Below are 15000 nucleotides of genomic sequence, written 5' to 3'. Positions count from 1 at the left end.
CGGAAGGTAAACAAAAAATCTTGTGCGCGGCCGATACCTGCACGCAATGAGGAACTCTCCAACTCTTTTTCCCGGGCTGAATCAGGGTCCCATGCAGTACCCCCCTGGAAGGCGTTTTTAGAATCGGTCTCATTTCTAAATGGGAACAAATCGCTTTTCTTTTTTCTTTTTTTTTCTTTTTTTTTTTTAGTATGGGTCCTGGGGAGACAATTTTAGTATGGGTCCTGGGGAGACACAAAAAGCATCTTTTGTGAGTGTACAAAACACCAGGGGTTTTCAAAGTGGGTGACGGGGCACCCTGGGGTGACGTGACGGCTGAGATAATTTGGAATTTATGTGGACACTTGAAAAAATAAGTGCAATGTTATTTTCAGTCAGTTCTAACTAAAATGGCTATTATCTCAACGTTTTCCTCGCAACATAATCACTAAAATATCGTCACTGTTGGGCAGAAACCTCGTATCTCCAAGTTTCAAATGTGTACGTCTTTTGGTAAAGCAAGGCCCTGCTTCATCATGCAAGACTGTCGCACAAAACTAGTGAAAACAGCCGATCTACAAGCACACAACGCCTCGCGACGCGAGGCGTTGTGTGCTTGTAGATCTGCTGTTTTCACTGGTTTAGTACATTTTATAGATGATAAATACAAAACGAACGGTTTTGGACATACAAGGTTTCCACCCGACAACGACGAGATGCTATAAATATAAGGTGCTGGGAGTGAAAATTATAATGTAGGGGTGCCTCGGATTAAAAAAATATTCATGGGGTGCCCTGAGACAAAAACAGTTTGGGAACCCCTGCAATACACTCACATGATGCCCTCCCTCCGTTGAGCCACACAGCGTATGCACTATGCAGGTAAACACAGCGTGATTGCAGTGCCCCTTCCTCGAGTGTGTAAACAACACGGGCAGGTGAATTAGCAGTGTAAATATAATTAACCTCGGGAAGTCCACGTGCTCAAACAGAACGGCTTAGAAGAGAACCCTGCGATTTACACGTCCAATACTGCTTAAAACGTGGAAAACTATTCACCATCCGTCTAACTGACAGCAGCGAATGTCTTGTGCACACTGCCAGTAGGCCACATAACTAGGCCACCTTTTTTCTTTTTTATGGTAGTGGTCGGGACTCCCAGGGGGGGGTTCCCAAATTATTTTACGGGGTCCTCAGATGATTAACTGAATGTGCAACATTGTTTTCTCACTCAACAGTAAACAAACCAGCATGACGTTTAAGTGTATATAGAGGGTATCTGCACATTTCTAAAGTGACAATTGAAGCACACAAGCACATTGAAGCACACAAGCACACAACGTCGCGCGGTGCAGATCGGCTGTTTTCACTAGTTTAAATCATTTTTAAAATGATAAATGCAAAACAAACGGTTTTGGACATACAAGGTTTACACCCGACAACGACGATACATACGCTTTCCTTGTGACGTACTGTATCTAACTCTGTCCCTCTGTCCATCTTAGGGGTGGGCGATATGGAAAAATACAATATCACGATATTTTCCCAAGCTGTATCACAATACACGATTTTATCACGATTCTTTTTCACGTTGGCTTTTATGGTTATTTTTCAAGTTACTTGACAAAAAACTAGACTCTCTGGGTTCCTTTTGGGAGGTCTACATTGAACTTTACAAGTATGTAACTCTGACAGTATACAAATGAAACCAAATGGACCCTTACGGGTCCATTTGGTTTCATTTCTATACTGTCAGAGTTAAGTGGAGACCTTGACATTTTTAAGTTTGAGAACTGATGATTTTGACCAAAATGCAGGTATAATTGAATTCTGCAATGAATCTCTGTATTAACGATTAAACACGATTTTTTACAAGGCTCCCTCAATTGTATCACGATATATACGATACCTCTGAAAAGGCATATCGTGGAGACATTGTTTCATCTCAACGATAAGTATCACCATATCGCCCACCCCTAGTCCATCTCTCCCACTACTTTTAATGAAATCTCTCCCCGTCTCTCCAAACCTCACTCTTATCTCTGTACATCTCTCCATCCCTCCATCCAGGCACAACCAGCGCCCCCTGGAGACGCAGCGCGACGCTGCGCACAAGAACCGCGTCCACGTGCGATTCCCAGAGGTGTTCAGCAGCGTGCCGTACCGGGTCAACGTCACGGCACTCAACGCACTCGGACGAGCGTCCACTGCTATCTCCTTCGAGGAGTCCGCTATCGGTGAGTACTAGGGGTGCAACAAAACATGTGTCGATATCGAACCGTTCAATACGAGGGTGTACCGAACCGAATGACCCTGTACCGAACAGTACATCCACATTCCCCTGGAACCCCCTCAAGGACCCCTAGGGGTCCGCAGAGCACACTTAGAGAACCACTACCCTGAGGTTGGTTACCATGCATTGTTCAAAGTTAAAACAAAAACATCTATTGAAAAAATAGCAGATATACAAGCTCACAGCGCGGCAACGAGTGCAGCGCTGCGAGCTTGTAGATCTGCTATTTAAAAAAAAAAAAATCTTTGAATATTTCAAATCCTTCTATGTTTTTTTGTTAACCCTATGTTTCTATGTCAGTGGTGCTCAAACCTTTTCATGTCAAGGACCCCCAAAATGATACTGTATGTATTAAGCTATGGACCCCCATCTCAAAATATATAGTTTCAGGGACCTCCCAGAAGCAACATTTGAGTTTATACCGTACAAATGTTTGCTTATTAAAAATACATATATTCAAAGATTTGCCTACATTTTCACAACTTTTCAAGAATAGCCGAGCTACAAGCTCGCAGCGAGGCACTTGGTGCCACGCTGTGAGCTTGTAGATCTGCTATTTTTCAATAGCTGAAGTATAAAATAATTAAGGCCCCTAGTAACCCTAGTAACTCAGCCCCCCCCCCCCCCCCCCCCCTTTTAACACCCCTGGATATGACACCCAGCATGAGATCACCACCTAATCTGGCACAATGCCAGCATGACGTCACAGCCTGACATCACACCTCTAGTTACATACTGAGCCAACTAGAGACAGAGGAAGAACAATGAGATCTATATTCACCCAGAAAGATGCAATTGGAAATTGCAATTTTGGTTACCCTGACGTGAGGCACACTTGCAAATGAATTACCATTTGAATTTTCCCCATTCAATTCAAAATGGGGGAAATGTATTCACTAATAAATTATAAATTAATGGCCATATATGGAGATCTCTGTGCCAGTCCTTATCCCTTTTATGCCCATATATGGAGATTCCTGATGTCATCAATATTAAGCCCATATCTTGGAAAGCTCATATAAGGACATACTGTGTCAGTCTCATGTGGTCTATGATGTCAGACATCTATGATGTCAGTCATCTCCATATTTGGGGAAAAAGTTACATTTTTAATTAAAGTCAATGGAGAAAATGAATTCATGAATTACATTTATATGCTGTAAATTAAACTATATAACGTGTCTCTCAAAATGAACGCATGTGTTTCCCAATGAAGGCCGGTCGATTTGACATAATGGCCCCAGTGCGTGCCACCTAAACTGTGGGAGGATGAGAGCGTCAGATAAAAAAAAATCTAGAAAGATGGAAAGATGGATGGAAGGAAATAAAGTAGGACTATTACTATAGCCACTAGGGCATTAACGAAAAAGTCGACATCATTACACAAGTCGACTCTCACCAGAGAAAGTCGAAAGTCGAAATTGAAAAAAAGCAATCCTGTACAGCATTCAAACAGTAGGATTGCTTGTTGTCAAGGACGGAATTATCCAATATTACAGTGCTACATTACATTTGGTATAACATGGTCCTATTGTGAAAATAGCAGATCTACATGCTCACAACGCCTCGCGATGCGTTGTGAGCATGTAGATCGGCTATTTTCACAATTTCTGCCTCTATATATTTGACAATTTGGACAATGTTTAATTTGTCATTTTAGACGTATTAAAATGTCTTTAAATTTGCACTTTAGAAATGTGAAGATACCTTCTATACACTTAAACTTTATGTTTGTTTGTTTGTTTACAGTTGAGTGAGAAAACAATGTTGCACATTACGTTAATGATCTGGGGACCCCCCCAACATAATTGGGGGGGTCGTGTGTGATGTGATGACGTCATCAAACGATAAAGTCGACTTCAACTCAGCTTTTTACGGAGTCGAGTCGACTTGCAAAAATCACAAGTCGTTAATGCCCTAATAGCCACACTAGAGAAATAGCAAGTAGATGGAACTCTATATTCGATTTAATTTGGGAATCTTTGACACCTCCGTGAAGTTGGCACCCCATATGTTGAAAACATATATAAAAATTGTGTCATTATTTAGTGCTGAATTTGTGCTGAATTGTGCTGTAAATTTTATAATTTGTGCTGGTATCATTTTTGAGATATTTCATGTTATAGTTTTGCTGAGCCTTGCACCCCCAATTTTTTGGCTCCAAATCGGGAAAAAATGGTCTCATTCTTTAGTGCTGGTCTGGATGTGCTCTAATTTGTGCCGTTGAAATCATCAATTGTGTTTTTATATATATTTATATATATAAATATTTATATGGTTATGAATTAGCAGATTTGTCAGCATTACAGTGGTGTGGCCTGCAGAGGGCGACGGAGAGCAGCAGTGCTTAATGGTAGAACATAGGAGCAGAACAGTGGTTTTATGTAGAATATCTAAAAAATGATACCAGCACAAATTATAAGATTTACGGCACAATTCAGCACAAATTCAGCACTAAATAATGACACCATTTTTATATTATGTTTTCAACATATGGGGTGCCAACTTCACAAGAGGTATCCTTGACATGAAAATGTAGCGCAGTAGAAGCAGCGTTGGCTGAGTGACTTGGCTCCCGGTAACGATCTGGACCGGGCTCAGGCCCAGAGACCCAAAATGTCAAGGGGAAACTCTGAGAAACTGGACCAACTGAGAGCCACTGTTCCACAGCTCTGACCCCGAATTTCACAAGCTGAACCCCAGAAGACCCCAACACACAGTGGGCACATTTCATGAACAGGCTCATTAATGGAGACGGTCAGGGGTGTCGCACCAAATTCTGTGCCCTGATGGGTACAAGGATTCGCTCACATTTTGTGCTTTAACTATTGAAAAATAGCAGATATACAAGCTCGCAGCGCGGCACCGAGTGCCGCGCTGCGAGCTTGTAGATCTGCTATTTTGAAAAATCGTTCCATTCCATAATGTCTTCTAAATCCTTCTAAAGGTTTTTTGAAAGACCTAGGTTTCTATGTCAGTGGTGCTCAAACATTTTCATGTGAAGGACCCCCAAAATGATATGTATTTGGCCGCGGACTGCCATCTCAAAATATTTACTTCCAGGGACCCCCCAGAATTAAAATCTTTGTTACAAATGATCACTTAAAAAATACATATATTCAAAGATTTGCACACGTTTTCACGACTTTTAAAAAATAGCCGCTCTACAAGCTCGCAGCGCGGCACTCGGTGCCGCGCTGTGAGCTTGTATATCGGCTATTTTTCAACAGCTAAAGTATAACATAATTAAGGCCCCTCCACCTCCTTGGGCCCTAATAACTCAGTCCCACTTTTTCCCCCCCTTGTGACGCCCATGGAGATGATCAAGAATGACTCTGTTCAGGACCCGGTGGAAACTTCCGGGCACAGGGTCTCCGAGAATTAGCTCGGCTCATGAAAGGCTCAATATTTAGTTTTGCTGTCCTTGTCTGGTGGCCCGCAGGCCCTCGGACCTTCTGTATGGGCTACTCTAGAACAGGTCAACCATCTGGGGCATGGGAGATCTGCTCGGCAGTTTTTTCCAAGGATGGTGAGATTCACCATCATTTTTGGACACTGCTCCTACAGATTTTGCCCAAAAATCGCGCAAAGCGGTACACGGTATCTCTAAAGTCATGTCATCAACATGCAACTGTCCCATTTCCCATATTCCCTCCTGATTGGCTACGATTGCCTTTTAAAGTTTGTGTATGCGACGTGATGGTCGCTTATCTCCCAATTAGGGTATTATATAAGGCTGGTGTTATACCGTTTTTTTCACGATTGTTAAAGGACAACTTTAGTTTTTTTACAACAAGGGTTCATATTTTAGATTGTAATGAAAGTATATAAAAGATGAGTGTTCAAATTATTTCATTTACTTCTTTCTATTGTTTTAGAGATTTTTATTTCAGTGGTTGGGGCATGCGTACAAGTGGCTAAATATGTCATTTTACACAGAATAAGCCCATTCCCAAGATACAACGCAACCTTTCATGGTTGGATGTGACTTATGGGGGCTAGAAGTGTTACTGTAAATAGCAATAAAGAAACTGCTGGCTTATTGTGTCTAAAAATAGATATTTAGCCACTTGTACACATGCCCTCATGCGTACGCATGCCCCACATTTTAGCACGGTAAATTTCTCAATACAATAACGGCTTTCTCAAAAATTGCACACGCAAAGCTGAAAACCTCACACACAATATGCTAAACCTGACACCCAAGATGACTCTTTGCCATCAAATCACTTAACTGTGTTCACAACATGGATCTTGTGTTTGCATTTGGTACACACAGCCAATTGACAATACATACTATTAATGTATTCACATATTCAGTACACACAACTAAGCATTTGCTGCACACTACCAAACATTTGCAGCACACTATAGGTGCAACATTTAAAACACAATCATAGAAATGGAACACACCATATGAATGACAATGACTCTGGAGAATGAGCGATTTCTCCTTTTGTAAAATGACTCAGTGTAGGCCTACTTTTTACATAGTCAAACATAAAACAGCACACAAATATGCAGCCAAAAAAGGTTTTATTTCGGTTCATGAATGGCAGTCTGGACAGAGGGCCAGACTATATTACAGGCTATGTTCTCCCTTTTGTGTGTGTGTGTGTGTGTGTGTGTGTGTGTGTGTGTGTGTGTGTGTGTGTGTGTGTGTGTGTGTGTGTGTGTGTGTGTGTGCTGTGTTTGGTGATGTGTAATTGACATTGATTGATTGATTGAAGACTTTATTAGAAGTTTGCATAGGAAAAGGTACAGTTTCATGACGGTACAGTTCACTGGTACAAGGTCTACTAAAAGGAGATCCATGAAAAGACTAAGCTTATTTCCACTGGAAAACATTTAAGTATCTCATATAACATTGAATGACAGACACATAGAACACAGTACTATGCAGTAGATATGTAAAGAAAAACAAAAAAGAAAACAGTAAGTCTAAACAAACAGTATATACAAAGAAGGGGCAGGGGAGGACATCAGACATCAGACCTGAATGTGTAGAGATTTGAATATTTGTGCAACTGAACATTGTGTGTAGTGTTTAGATAACTAGGTGATGTGTAATTGACATCAGAGTGTAAATGAGGATGGTCTAAGGCAGATAAGGGAGTGTGAAGTAGTGCCAAATCGGGTCGAGCGATAGGTACATGACGTGAAGGTTGTGCAAATTGTGTCAGATTTTCGATGTTTGTGTCTTAAAGGCCCACGTGACGTCACCACTGGGACAACCAGATCTTATTTTATTGTTGTTTGGGACACGATCAACACAATCTGTGTTTTGAGATATTTTAGTATTTCAGCATGAATAATAATGCATTTTGCATCATATTGATGCAGCATGATGCATCATATGACGCAAAATGCATCATCATTCATGCTGAAATATTAAAATAGCTCAGGATTGTGTTGATCGTGTCCCAAACAACAATAAAATAAGATCTGGTTGTCCCAGAGGTGAAGTGGGCCTTTACCAATAGTGGGAAAAACGTGTAAATAATGCAGAATTAGTCAATAGTTTAACATAAAGGCAAGATAAATAATGAAGAAAAGTGTTATGCACATCAAAACATTATTTCATGTACGGCGCCCATGGTTGGGATTTCAGTACCGTCTTCCTTTTTTCAAGGTCACCGGAAAAATCTATACGATCAAATGATGAGATTTAAGTGTCTTTCCAGGTTCCCTTTATCCACCGTCACTGTGCAGTTGTTGCTGATGAGACGGATGCATTCTTAAAATACAGACGACAGCACTTTATTGTTATGCCCTTGGCTGACGCGACCGACAGCACTGCATCTCATTAATCGGAAAATATAAAAGCTGCGCAAACTTTCCTTCCTATTTTAACCCATTTAGGCCTAGAATTATTGACTGCTTTAACTGTGGAAAAACAGCAGATATACAAGCTCACAGCGCGGCACCGAGTGCCGCGCTGCGAGCTTGTAGATCTGCTATTTTTGAAAAAAGTCGTGAAAATGTGTGCAAATCTTTGAATATTATGTATTTTCAAAGCGAACGTTTGTAACTCAAATTTTGCTGCAGGGGGGTCCCTGGAACTAAATCTTTTGAGATGGGGGTCCGTGGCCAAATACATATCATTTTGAGGGTCCTTCACATGAAAAGGTTTGAGAACCACTGACATAGTAGTCTCTCAAGAACAGACTAACTGAGCTCCAGTTGAAGTGAAAAGGACCTTTTCTTTGACGATGGCTGGCCAGATTGCTGACATAGAAACATAGGTTTTTTCAAAACACCTTAGATAGAAGGATTCAAAAGACACTTATAGAATCGGGTCAAAATTTGAATTTTCACGATTTTTCAAAAATAGCAGATCTACAAGCTCGCAGCGCGGCACTCGGTGCCTCGCTGTGAGCTTGTATATCTGCTATTTTTCAATGGTTACCCGTTCTAAATGGGTTAAAAGGTGAGCAAAGTTTAGATGGTGGATTTCATCTCCGGCTGCTCATGAATGAAACACTTTTAAAATAGGCTACCGCTGCAACTATTGTGTATTGGTCACATACAACTGAAACAGTGACAATTAGGGCTGTCACAGTTATTACATAATCGTCCAATCGCAATTATTTGAGGTAATCGCAATTATTTTTCATAATCGTCATAATCGTTTCCATGTTGAGAAATGTTAATATAGTTACAAACACTTTCAAAAAGTAGTGGAAATAGCAGATCTACAAGCAGTTGTGAGCTTGTAGATCGGCTATTTTCACTATCAATGTGTTCTTTTTTAAGTATAAAATTGTATGTAATATGTAATTGTATCTATATGTAATATGTCAGTAATTTCTTCGTATATTTAAGTTATGTGTCATGATTGCCATGTGCAACTTCAAAGCCTATAAAGCCAAACAGAAATGTAATAGTCAACAACAAAAACACAATTAAATCGTTAATCGCAATTATTTGAGTGACAATTAATTGTCATGGAAGATGTCATAATTGTGACAGCCCTAGTGACAATATACCTAATACCGTACGTTGGTAAATTTAAATTGATTGCAACTGTAGGTCGCATTTACTATGAAAACCTGCTGTCAGTCACTCCTCATGTCAGTCATATATGGCCAAGACAGAATTCCTTTGCAAGTGTGACTCGCGTCACACTTGCAAATGAATGCCGTCCTTGTCCCTTTTATGCCCATATAGGGAGATCCCTGATGTCATCAATATTAAAGCCCATATCGGGGAATGCCCATATATGGACATATTGTGTCAGTCTCTCTTGTTTCAGCGCGAGCGGTCGCTTCGCGCCCTTAGGGTGTCTTACTAGTTGGATTAATGCATTCTTAATGTACTATGAGCTGTATTGCTGAGCTCTATGGTGTAACTGCGAAGCGTAAACGTATGAAGAGGACTGAGTGCATCTGATTTTGATTGAATGTGAAGTGTGCGTTTCATTCTTTCCAAAGTGTATTCCCAATTCAAATTATGTTGTTTTGTTTTTTTTAATCCTTTTAAGAGTTGCTATCTACTCAACCATTAATGATATAAATGAAGAATATCATTACAGTGGCACGGTGGCACCGGCATGCAAATGTGTGTTTGCGGCCAGTGGTGAAAAGTAACAAAGTAACAAAGTGCATTTACTCAAGTGCTAGTACTTTTAAGTACAAGTTGGAGGTATTGGAGTACCGGTATTTCCAATTGTCTTTCTTTACTTCACTACTTCCATTCCACTACATCTCAGAGGCAACTATTGTACTTGTTACTCCACTACAATTAGTGTGTGTGTGTGTGTGTGTGTGTGTGTGTGTGTGTGTGTGTGTGTGTGTGTGTGTGTGTGTGTGTGTGTGTGTGTGTGAGTGTGTGTGAGTGTGAGTGTGTGTGTGTGTGTGTGTGTGTGTGTGTGTGTGTGTGTGTGTGTGTGTGTGTGTGTGTGTGTGGGCAGCTGAGGCAGTCTCAGGTGCATATCGTCACTGTCGGGCAGAAACCTCGTATCTCCAAGTTTCAAATGTGTACTTTTTTTCGCGAAGTAACGCCCTGCCTCGTCATACAAGGCTGTCGCACAAAAGTAGTGAAAACAGCTGATCTACAAGCACACAACGCCTCGCACCTGTGTGTAGATCGGCTGTTTTCACTAGTTTAAAGTTATACTATGTAACTTTTTAAATAAAATAAATCTTAAAATTGTCCTAATTATTAAATCGCTAAAGTTTTAGAACACCCACTCTGTTAATTTCAGCTCCCAAAGCCTTTTCTTTATATGTGTTCTACTGAGCCCTGGTGGCCGTGACCGGGGCTGTTTTTCCCGGCAAAATTACGTCATATGCATCATTCTGTACACGTGTCTCCCTACCGGCCAATAACAGCCCAGATCATACACTGCTGAGCACTTCAGGAAATACACTGCAGTGTTTACACTGGGCTAGGAGTTTAGCATGTATCTCCCCAACCGCTGCTCGTAGAGGGACACGAAAGACCTCTACGGATAGGTCTCGGCGAGGCGAGGCGGACGCGGTGGTCTGAAGGCCCGGTCCGCGGCGAAAAACGGCCGAAAAAAGCAGACGCGACCGCGGTTTGCTATAACGCTACTGACCACTAGTTGAGCAACTTACACAGTATAGCTTTAAATTGTTTTAAAAATGATAAATACAAAACAAGCGGTTTTGGACGTACAAGGTTCCCACCCGATATGCTCAGGATCTGAATTAGGCCAGTATTCAGAACCAGTTCCGCTAACTTTCGTCCACTTGAGCACCCAGAGGCGTCAATTGTTTATGGCAAGCTATGGCAGCTGCCATACCTTACAGGGGTAAATAATAAAATGTACTTTTCATCTTGCCTGTTGCTAAGGTATGGCAACATGACTTGCACGCGCAAGGGCGCGCGTGCAAGACACCAGTCATGTTGCCATACCTTAGCTTTTTTTCTGAACTGACGCCACTGTGAGCACCCGTATTACTTACAATTTCATACTGTCACTTACCGGTGAAACTAGGTGTGCATGTTGAGAAGCCCTGCAAAATTGCTCACATCTTCGCTGCAGCTTTAAAAGGCTGACTGGGGAAATCCCACAAAAGTATCCGTTTAATTTTGGTCACCTGAATTTCAAAGCTCCATACGGTAATTATCTGCTACACGAAGCCAAAAAGATTCACCACATAATACAGGTCTGCTTTTACGAACTCTAGGACTCTCTCTCTCTCTCTCTCTGGTAACACCTAAACCAAGGACAAATCTTCTAACATCTTCTATTGTCTATAGCAGTCTTCAACAGGGGGTCCTCAGAGTTATTACAGCGGGTCCTCCAAATCCCTTGTGATATAAACTTTTTTTCTCCTTTTTTATATTAACCACTTGAACCCTAGCATCCTGAGAACTTTAGCAAAGAGGTTTGGTGTAGAGGGGGAAATGAGCAGACTAAGTACAGAGTGAAAGGTCAAGTTTATTAAGTATTGACAGTTCAAGTGGTTAAATATATGAAAACACAAATTGACATGAATCCAAAATACACTGATTGTGCTGTCAAACAATGAAGCTATATGGAATCTATGAAAAGGTTGTGTGGGGGTCCCTGCTTCATCTCTCTCTCAACTAAGGGGTCCTTGGCCTGAAAACGTTGAAGACCCCTGCCCTAAACCTAACCCTTACCCTTACCCTAACCCTAACCGGACTACTGCAGCCTCGAAAACAACGCGCCATCGAAACATCGAGATTCTGCCAAAACGATCGTATCTCTCCATCCGACCCGTAGCCACGATGCTAACTCGCCTCTCTCCTCTCCTCCTATCTCTCCCTCCCTCCCCTTTACCCCATCCTCCCATCCCTCCATTTTCTCCCCTCTAGTGAAACCCGACCCCCCGGAGAGGGTGGTGGCCACGGCGATCGCCAACAACGCCCGGCGCCTGGAGGTGTCCTGGCAGAGCCCGTCCACGTGGCCCGACGTGGAGAACTTCCCGCTCAAGTACTTCCTGCGCTACCGGCCGCTCATCAAGGACCAGTGGCAGCATGTGAGTAGAGCAGGGGTGCCTAGACTTTTTTGACTTTGGAGCTACTTTTAAAACGGCCAGATCAACATGCTCTACCCACGCAAATATGTTTGTGGCGGCTTTGGAATAGCAACACAGGCGTTACAGGCGTAAGACAAATGTACTTGGAATGGGAAGTAATGGGGGTAAAAGTCCCCATCCCATTCCGTATGGAAGTGGTAGGTTTTCGGGTTCTTTGTAATGCTACTGATAGTTGAAAACAAAGCATTGCATTGGCAGGTTTGCCTACTTTAGAAGCTATGAAGGGAGCTGACAGGCCCTTCTTGATATGTCTTGATTTCTTGATCTATCAAGTCAACTTGATTCAAGTGACAGATGCCAAAAAGATGGGTTTTGTGATTTTTGTTTCTACATATTCTTTATATTTTAATTATATATTTTTAAGGGCATGTCTTGTGATCTACCTGCACAGCCTTTGTGATCTACTGGTAGATCCCGATCTACCTTTTGGGCACCCCTGGAGTAGAGCGACTGCCAGGGAGTGCCAGGCAAGGCCAGTGGCAGAAGAAGTAGTCAATTTGTTTTACATTCAGGCCTAGAATTATTGAATGCTTTAACCAGTGAAAAATAGCAGATATACAAGCTCACAGCGCGGCACCGAGTGCCGCGCTGCGAGCTTGTAGATCTGCTATTTTTGAAAAAAGTCGTGAAAATGTGTGCAAATCTTTGAATATGTGTATTTTCAAAGCGAACGTTTGTAACTCAAATGTTGCTTCTGGGGGGGGGGGGGGGGTCCCTGGAACTAGATATTTTGGGATGGGGGTCCGTGGCCAAATACATATCATTTTGTCCTTGACAGGAAAAGGTTTGCAAACCACTGACATAGTAGTCTCTCAAGAACAGACTAACTGAGCTCCAGTTAAGTGAAAAGGACCTTTTCTTTGACGATGGCTGGCCAGATTGCTGACATAGAAACATGAAGGATTCAAAAGACACTTATAGAATCGTGTCAAAATATTTTCACGATTTTTCAAAAATAGCAGATCTACAAGCTCGCAGCGTGGCACTTATATCTGCTATTTTTCAATAGTTAAAGCATGAAATAATAATACGCAATACTGTGTACCCGTTCTGAATGGGTTAAAGGACAACTTAGTTTTTTTTACAACAAGGGTTCATATTTTAGATTGTAATTAGCGATTTTAGCGATTGATTTCAGTGGGTGGGGGGCATGTGTACTAAACATGCCTTTTTAGACACTCATACCATTACCACAATGTTCAAATACTCTGTTACGAGTGAAAGTCGTACAAAAACATGTGCAAGAACAAAACATGTGCAAGTGGAAGGAGTGAAACAGTTTTCATGTAGGGGTGGAGACATCTATTATTTTATGCTTCAACTATTGAAAAATACCAGATATACAAGCTCACAGCGCGGCACCGAGTGCCGCGCTGCGAGCTTGTAGATCTGCTATTTTTGAAAAATCGAGAAAATTTGAATTTGGACCCGATTCTAAAAGTGTCTTTTGAATCCTTTTAAGTTTTTTTTTTAAAAACCTATGTTGTTTTGTTTGATGTACTGTTGTCTATGCCGCTGCAACCCATTTGCCCTCCGGGGACACTAAATAAACGAACCTTGAACTTTGAACCTTGAACCTTGTATCAAGGTTACGTTACATTATATGCAGGCCAGTGGGTGTGATATGGATTTTAGAAGTGGTTCCCCTCTAAATTCATGACGTCACGTGCGCGCGAACATGCACGCGCATGTGTGCACGCATGCCTGCCGCTCGGTGCTAATACTCTATAACACACATTTTAATCTAATTATATTTCTTATTTAGTTACATTGTTGATTTGTTGTTTTTATTTTAGTTTCAATTAATGTGTTTTCCTTTAGGTTTTATATAAAATAACTTTACATAGACTTTATAGACTCACCCACAAACAGTAAAGTCTGGCTTGCTCCGTTCGGAACCTCTCCCGAGTCCCTCCGCTATGCAGCTCTGACAAAATGAGTGATTTAAACTCATGATATGAAGAGTGAGGAGCTGCATAGCGGAGGGAGAGGTTCCGAAAGGAGCTAAAAGTCTGCAAAGAATGCTAGGCGAGCGTAGGCTATATGCTGGCCGCATATACAAGGGTAAATGAGCCTGCCTACCAGAGTATTGTTATGCAATGCAAAGCAGACAGGTAGTGTTGACCGAGCCGTCGAGCCGTCACACAACTTGACGACGTGCGTGCACGCGCGTGTGCGTGCGTGCATGTCGGGCGCGCGTGCGTGCGTACAGCTTGATAAGTGTGGGCTCGCCGAGCCCAACCGAGCCCACGGCATCTCACCCCTGATGCAGGCAGAGTAGGGATATATACAATGGTTTTTAAGGTGGTTGGGTTCCATTTGATATGCTTCTCTATCACAGCTGTGTTTGCACGTTGTTGTACTTCACCCAGCAGATATGAGATTGTTTTTGTATCATTGGTCATGTTTTCAAAGTCTCCATGGGTGGTTATGATCTGTGGGAAGTATGTGTCCTCTCTCTCTTTCTGTCTGTGTGTCTGTGTGTGTGTGTGTGTGTGTGTGTGTGTGTGTGTGTGTGTGTGTGTGTGTGTGTGTGTGTGTGTGTGTGTGTGTGTGTGTGTGTGTGTGTGTGTGTCTCTCAGTCTCTCTCTCTCTGTGTGACAGATACAGCGAGCTCATCATTTAGGCATTACACACAGACCAGACACGTGCACACTGCTACCACTTTTTGTGGTCCCATGTTCAGATACTGGA

General features: G+C 42.0%; 1 protein-coding gene across 1 annotated transcript in view; it reads left to right on the top strand.

The window, feature by feature from the left end:
* Window positions 1-15000, top strand: part of cntfr (ciliary neurotrophic factor receptor) — a gene marked incomplete at both ends in the record, with an annotated part of 73881 nt that overhangs the window by 45002 nt on the left and 13879 nt on the right. The window contains 2 exons of the mRNA XM_080743731.1: window positions 2050-2216; window positions 12083-12246. Coding sequence (XP_080599857.1) covers window positions 2050-2216; window positions 12083-12246 — 331 coding nt within the window. The remainder of the gene's footprint in view (window positions 1-2049; window positions 2217-12082; window positions 12247-15000) is intronic.

Source organism: Nannobrachium achirus (genome assembly GCF_963921795.1).
Source record: "Nannobrachium achirus genome assembly, chromosome: 15".
Classification (NCBI taxonomy): Eukaryota; Metazoa; Chordata; class Actinopteri; order Myctophiformes; family Myctophidae; genus Nannobrachium; species Nannobrachium achirus.
The sequence above is the reverse complement of the archived record's forward strand: the minus strand, read 5'-3'. Positions and strand labels throughout refer to the sequence as shown.